Below are 7,293 nucleotides of genomic sequence, written 5' to 3'. Positions count from 1 at the left end.
GTGTGTGTGTGTGTGTGTGTGTGTGTGTGTGTGTGTGTGTGTGTGTGCACCATTTTTGTCTTCCATTAGTTCCAGAACGAGTTGAGTCAGACAACTGAGAAGCTGCACGGGGAGGTGGCTCAGAGACTGCAGCTTTCAGAAGAGTTTGAGCAGGTAGCAGCCGTCCTTTGGTTTTCTGGTACTGTCACAGCAGAGGCCTGTTTCACTAAGCGAGTTCAACATACCCAGGGTGTCTTTAGGTTATCTGACTTAACTGACTAAAGAAATATAAATACATAATTCAAAGCAGTAAGAAGGTTTCCTTCCATAATTTATAATCCCCTTAAAGTAACCGAATATGTGACTGCAAAACACGACTCAAGAAGCTGACATCTGCAACACATTAACTTAATATAATACACACAAGTCAGATCTATTGTGCTCTAGATGACACGGTGATATTATAAATCTGTTTATTTAGTTAGTCGTGTTGATCTCTGGAGCAGGGTATGTGTTCAGCATAAGTAATCATGGTGAACTATCCCGGTAAGAAGTGAATCTCCGTCATGCGACTGAAAACCCAGACTTGACCCTGAAGTTGCCTCGATAACCCCAAATCCTGCTTTGTGAAACAGGCCTCAGAAGGTGACAAAGGCCTAGTCCACAAGTATATTGTTTTTCTGTGCATTTTGGCCTTTCGTCCACACCCAAACAGCATTTTGCGTCCCTGTAAGTTTTGTCAATCTAAATCCAGTGTTAAGATTTTTAGAAACTCTGTTTAACATGTAGACGGGAAAGATTTGGGTTTGTAACTTCAAGAGTGCGCACCGTCGCGTCCTTATGAGGCAACATTTCATGAAATGGCGGACATGTCTGAAATAGTGCTGGTTTTAACCTTTTCACGTGTTTACACATAAATGTACAGTTGCATTGACAGTTTTGTGTATGTATGTATGTAAGTATGTATGCAAGTGTGTGTCTCAACCTGCCTATTGGCCTTGAAAGCGCTTCAGTCATATTTTTGCATTTTCATTTTTTTTGAATTGGTGCTTGTGTGGACGGGATATCTTTTAAAACCCAGTTTTCCTGTGTACGTGTGCGCTCGGCCTAAAGAACTCTAGTAGATATCAGTGTGTGTTTTGTCAACCTCTAGGCCCAGAAGATTATAACAGAACTTCAGGCTCAGTTGGATCTTCTAAACGTTTCTGCGGGGTCACCACAAGCGGACACAGAAGATGTTCCACAGCTCAAGGTGTGTTAACAAATGACTGAGTGTCAGAGTGACATGTTGTGCTGCTCCTAAAAGGAACGAAACACACATCAGCTTCATAATTCAACACTGTGACTCAAAAATGTATTTGAAGTTTAGTGATCACCTTCAGTACAACTCATCTCCGACTGTCATTGAACAGAGCTTCTATTTTCTATAACAGTAGGTCTCTGACATCTTTACTTTTTGGAGGCCCGAGTGTTCAATATTAAATAAGACATGAAAAGAAAAAAATAATTATGAACAGAAATATACTCATGAATTTGGGAAATTACTCAATTTCAATTTTTTTTTTTACTTATTATTTTGCTTATTGTTTTTTACAATAGCAGAGGATATTGCAGGTTGATTGATTTAATCCAGTTTTTATTAGAAAATGTCCTTTCTCACCATTTTTTTTTTTTTTCTAATGACAATTATATTTCATAATGCCACTTGGCTGTTGCTTCGGTTCAAATTAAAGTCAAGTGTTCTGTGAGTTAACAAAACAAATGGGGCAAATAAATAAGTACTGAACAGATGTACAGAAGCCAGATGGTTATGTTCAGTATGAACATGTAAAGATGACTATATACTGTATATACAGTGTGTTGGATTTATATTGGCAAAAATGACCTGCAGTAAACTATTATTGTGAAAAAGCAGGACTGAATTATTTCACAGGTAAAAGGTGACCAGGCGTAGTTTGTATTGATGTAATGTTTGCTACTGCTGTTGGAACAGGAGCGCCTGGAGAAGGAGAAGAAGCTGTCCAAAGATCTGGGCCAGGCGGCCACCAAGCTCCAGCAGCTACTCAAAGCCACTCAGGAGCAGCTGACCAAAGAGAGAGAGACCGTGAGAACACTACAGGAGCACCTGGAAGGAAAGGTGAGACCACTGACGTGGTGAGACTACACATGCACACTTCTAAGCTCATTGTTTTGGTATGCGTGTACATTTTTGACACCATATTTCTTCTTTTTTTTTTTTCAAGGGAGAATACGTGGAGCTGAAGGAAGGAACATCCGTCTGAGAGGAAGTTCACTGCAGACACTACAAAGAAACTGCCAAATATGCCTTATGATTACCATAGTTATGCATTCCAAAACTATTTCTTTCTTGTACTGTAGTTGATTGCATTTGTTGCAACTGTAGGAAACAAATGTTTGATATGAGCATTTTTAAGGCAAGATTCGGAGGTAATTCTGCTACAATCTTTATCGAAACCCACATTCCATCAACAATTCTGGCTATGTCAGAGGTTATTTATCCCCCTGCCTTATATTCCAGACATTTACCCTTAGTTCAGTGTTAAAAAGGGAAACAGATTGTACGTGAAACGTACATCAACCTGTGCAATTACTTTGTATGTCTTTTTCTATGTGGTTGAATGATGGGAACATTTTATGGTTCAATGTTTCATTACCTTTGGGGCCTTCTTTTCTCTGTAGCTGGCTGCCAATTACACACATTGAATTTGTATGAATGAATAAACTACAGCGTAGCGCTACATCATTGCTGTTCAGTGTCCCAGTTGCTGTTATGGTGCAATGAGTACAGACAGGAAGCAAAGTTGGCTATTGAGTGTTATACTTTGACATGGTTTCAGAGCCGGTGATGTATGTGCACCGACATCTGCTTTATGACACTTAAAGCTAAACAGTCGTCTCAGGATGATTGCATGTTAAAACTTAAACCATCCTGCCAGGGTTAAAAGCTGCAAGTTTGCTGTTTAGAGAACAGTCTGTTTTCTTGGCGGTATAGGCTACCATTTTACAGCAGAATTAGGGGTTATAAATGATGTAGTTACTGTGATATAAACTACAGTTCTGTTATCCTTTTAAAAACTAGTGCTTTTTGAAGCCTCTTAAAAATGTGGCATTGCTTAAAGCTTTACACCAAGGTTCAGGTTGCATCAATGGTTAACTGACTTAAGTAGAATGCTTTGTGAGGCTATAGTTGGTGTCCAGACAATTGTGATAATGGCTTCTGCATTTTTGTGATGACAGACCAACCTGCAGTACATTATATTTACCAATTTGTACCAAAAATGCCAGTAAGAATGTTTGACATTCATGCGATAGGACTAGATTCAGTTGGTCCAGGTGGGAAAACTAAAGTACAGATAAACTTACTAGTAAAATAGAAAACACTGAAACAAAACTCACTACAGTGTGAATGTGGTGGCCATGGATTAACAGTTTACTTTTGAAGGAAATTGTTACAAGCGCCCCAAAACATGAGTTGCAAAGTAGGCAGACTATCATTTCTTTTTCAGATTTAGATTGAAAGACATCTCTTTTATTAAACATTTATCTCAGCAATTTCATGAGGGGGTTATGGACTGGGCCAGTAACTTCATGGAGTCTCCACTGGTTTGCCTGCCTTTCTTCAGTCTTTACAATAAACTGCGGGCTCCAGGTACATATTTAGCAAACATGAGTGGGATCCACCTTCTCAGACTCTCGCCAAGACTGAATAGGCCAGCCAGTCCTTTCCCAAAAAGTCAAACTATTCATCTGGCGGCCAGGAAAGCGTAATCGGTTGAATCTGTGACAGCAGTGCAACGCTGCGGCCTTGAGCTCACCAGTCGGACACATGCATTAAAAACATGCTCAGCTGTGTCAACAAAGCAAGGAGAAACTGATAACGCAGCGCAACTTCACTCTCTGCTCAGACAGACATAACCCCACTAAATCTTCAAATAGTTGTTTGCTGCATACTTGTGTTGTGTGAAATACTGCACAAGTAAAAAAAAAAAAAAAACTGAGTGCGGTTTTATTGACGGTATATTGATACATCGAGTCCATAAATATGACTGCAGTGAGGAAATATGGAGTAAACTTAGCTAAATGACTTCAGATTTTACACAACTTTAACTTAAGATTCAAGCTACCAGTTTGTTAAAACTTTTTTTGCAATATACAGACAGCACCAATTGCAGTGCTTGGTTTGACTCAAGCTACACCTTAAAGCCTGCTAAACCCAAAGTCACCTGGCCTCCCACATCTGATATTAACAGGCCACATGTTATCTGAGAAGCTGGACAATCCTTGTGGTATGCATCCAGGTGCTCAGACCAACCCCCAGCTCGTTAATTACAGCTTTCATCCATACTTTCTTTTAGTGGGGGGGAAAAAAAAAAGTTAACACTTGCCCAATTCATTGCATTTATTTTATAATGCTCTCAATACAACCGTTACATTTTATGTGAAACTCTTTGTACTATTCTTTATAGGTGTAACAGTCTAGAAAAACAGATTTCTTATACTTACAGACCCAGTCATTTTGACCTATAGTGAACTCTAGTCGTGCATCCATTGGGATATTTTACAGGATATGGTTTGAGTGGACATGTACACAAGGAAGGAAAATAGTGTGTACTGGCCTATGCTGGGATTCAAACAGTATGCATGTAAAAAAAAAAGAAAAACAGCAAATTATTGATTTGAGAAATATAGACATACCAAGAGTAAAGTGACAGACAATAGTTTCAATAGGCTAATGTATGGATATGTCAAATAATGAACAAAGTTAGACTGGACAGTTTGGAAGGGGAACAGACAGGAGTTTGTGTTACAGGAATCTAAACCATCCCTTTAAGCCTTGAACCAATACAAAAACAAAGTCGATATGGAAATCTTGCCATTATCCCCTCAAATCCCGTTAAACGTGCCCTATTATAAAACAGGGCAAAGACTGTTTGTTTACTATTGTGCATGACCACGCATGCTGTGGCCCTCAAGGTTCTTTACTTTGTCCGTAAGGCATTTTGCAAACTCCTCCCTGTCGATATCTGCCTTATCATGCAACTGCATTCTATGCTTGACACCTGTTGAAGAAATAAGAGTTACATTAACAGTGTGAACACCACTCAGCTTGAACTTTAATGTTATCAATGTCTAGAAAAGTCCAATTAATTGGATGAAAAAAATTGAACAAAGCAACCCTTACCCTCCATGACCTTGTCAATAGCCCCTTTAGAGGAAGCATACTGCATTTTTTCTTTGATGGTTGCACTGTCAGGAGTCCTAATGGGAAGAGAAATCATTATCCAAGTGTGTGTGCCTCTCTCACACACACACACACACACACACACACACACACACACACACACACACACACACACACACACACGCACACACACACACACACACACACACACACACAAATGATGACCTACCACAGCATGAAGACCAGTTCCTCTTTTTTACAACATTCCTCCGTTTCAAAGTGGCAGTCGTACAGGATGTAGCGGCAATGATCTTTTGGCATTAGATTCTGGAGGCTCTTGAATACATCGTCCTTGCACTCTTCAGATTTTTGCTGCAGACATGTCTCCACTTTAATTTCACCTTTTTCTTCGTCGATGACGCAGGTCACCAATCTTATACGATCCTCCTCGGCATCCTCGGTTTTCACCACTTTCATTTTGTTGAAGATGGTTTTCACTTCGTCACAGACTTTTACTCCGGACGACTGTTTTTGAGAAAACAAAGAAACATTACCCGTCAGTATTTAGTACAAAAAAACAAACAAAAAAAAAAAAAAAAAAAAACACACACGAGGACAATCCAAACCTGTTGTCACGTTCATAATATATAATTTATTCATGTTCTACACATTTTAAGTTACATAATGCCTGAAGATAGTTTATCAGAGACACGCAAAGACAAAAAAAAAAAAAAAAAAAAAAAAAAAAAAAAAAAAAAAAAAAAAAAATGCAGTTCCAAATGCTTTTGTAACTTGCTTTTATATTTTGAAGGAGGATAACAACAACAGCTTAATCGTAGATGCAATTTCATTCATTTTCATCAAATAAAGTGACAAAGCAGCTCTTTCCTACTCCCTTATTTTATTCATGAAAAAAGTTCAGCACCAAGTCTAATGTGCCGGTTTAAGTGTACAAACGGTTGTAAAATTAGAAAATAATGAAAGACTATTCCAGTAAGAGCTCTTTAGTGTGATGTGAGCCTTAGTTCATATTTTGAGCAGACTTGTTCACTTGGTTTTGAGACAGAAAGCAGAACCTTAAGATTAGGAAATGGCAAGTTCTTTAAAACTAGCCTTTGGAGAGAGGCGTTATTAAAGCAATTCAATGTGAATCTACCATCTTTTCAGCAGTAACATGGTGTGTAGCTTCCCTATGAATTTTCAAGGCGTTTGGCTGTCACATTCCAGTCATTGTAACAAGTTAGCGCAAGAAAGACTGCCCTAAGGTGTTCCCTCAGAACCACTTTGAAGCACAGCAAAGCTCCCTCCATTTTGGAGGCAAAAACCACACCTTGAACAAGCCCTATAAAACACTAAACTTGCATTTCACTCAGCAGACCATTTCCTCAAAGAAGCACCAAATGAAAATCTTACACACTCTAGATATAATGACAACCAGGCTTCACCGAGTTTACACAGCTTTTACATATGTTGTTAAAATAATGATATGGCACTTCAAAGTTTTATCAACTCTATGTCCTGTGGGGCACACAAACCACAAAGAAGAAGTTGTTCACTGACACAACACGAGTCAGTCCAGTCAAATTATTTGTGAAAGCTACTCACCATTTTGCTTCTGATGTGTGATGGAAACAGGCAGCAGAGAACCGATGACAGCAGTCAAAATGCTGAAGGGTCATATTAAGGAAGAAGAGCAGGTTGACTTATAGAGGAGGAGGCGGGGCAAATGAGCACACCTCCAAAAGTAGGCACGCCCCCCTCTTCCCAGGTGTGACACGGTTTCAGCTGCAGCCTCAGTATTTGCATCTAATCACAATACCTTTGAAGCCTAAATCACAATGGATTCATGTCCTTTGTTGTCTGGTACAAGACAAACATTTGTCAACCTTTCCATCATCAAGTTTGGTAGAGGTAGAGATCTACCATTTTGGGTAATACCCCAGGTGAGCTTGAGCCAGTCACCAGTGGGAGTGGCACTTAACACCCTTATATGGAGAACAAACCTGTCCAAATATTGAACTCATCTGCTGTTGCATCCACTGCACTGGCCTTATAAGGTAAAAGATGGGATGAGAGCACATGTTATGTCAAAAGAACCCATCCACCTATGA

The 7,293-nt window shown here is 39.3% G+C and overlaps 2 protein-coding genes across 3 annotated transcripts in view; one reads left to right on the top strand and one right to left on the bottom strand.

The window, feature by feature from the left end:
• Positions 1 to 3,994, top strand: part of rrbp1a (ribosome binding protein 1a) — a 14,786-nt gene extending 10,792 nt beyond the window's left edge. For both annotated transcript variants that reach the window (XM_031879427.1, XM_031879420.1), the window contains 4 exons: positions 70 to 153; positions 1,133 to 1,231; positions 1,973 to 2,116; positions 2,223 to 3,994. In XM_031879427.1, the coding sequence (XP_031735287.1) occupies positions 70 to 153; positions 1,133 to 1,231; positions 1,973 to 2,116; positions 2,223 to 2,261 (366 nt within the window). In that variant the 3' untranslated portion in view covers positions 2,262 to 3,994. The remainder of the gene's footprint in view (positions 1 to 69; positions 154 to 1,132; positions 1,232 to 1,972; positions 2,117 to 2,222) is intronic.
• On the bottom strand, positions 3,499 to 6,857 carry cfl1l (cofilin 1 (non-muscle), like). The gene is made up of 4 exons (XM_031879438.1): positions 6,788 to 6,857; positions 5,412 to 5,707; positions 5,183 to 5,259; positions 3,499 to 5,060 (listed from the first exon to the last, which is right to left on the bottom strand). Exons 1-4 carry the CDS (start codon positions 6,788 to 6,790, stop codon positions 4,939 to 4,941), a joined length of 498 nt encoding a protein of 165 aa, XP_031735298.1. The 5' UTR covers positions 6,791 to 6,857; the 3' UTR covers positions 3,499 to 4,938.
• Positions 6,858 to 7,293: the final 436 nt, after the last annotated feature.

The sequence above is a fragment of the Anarrhichthys ocellatus genome, unplaced genomic scaffold, assembly GCF_004355925.1.
Source record: "Anarrhichthys ocellatus isolate YVR2014 unplaced genomic scaffold, GSC_Weel_1.0 scaffold3, whole genome shotgun sequence".
Classification (NCBI taxonomy): Eukaryota; Metazoa; Chordata; class Actinopteri; order Perciformes; family Anarhichadidae; genus Anarrhichthys; species Anarrhichthys ocellatus.
The sequence above is the reverse complement of the archived record's forward strand: the minus strand, read 5'-3'. Positions and strand labels throughout refer to the sequence as shown.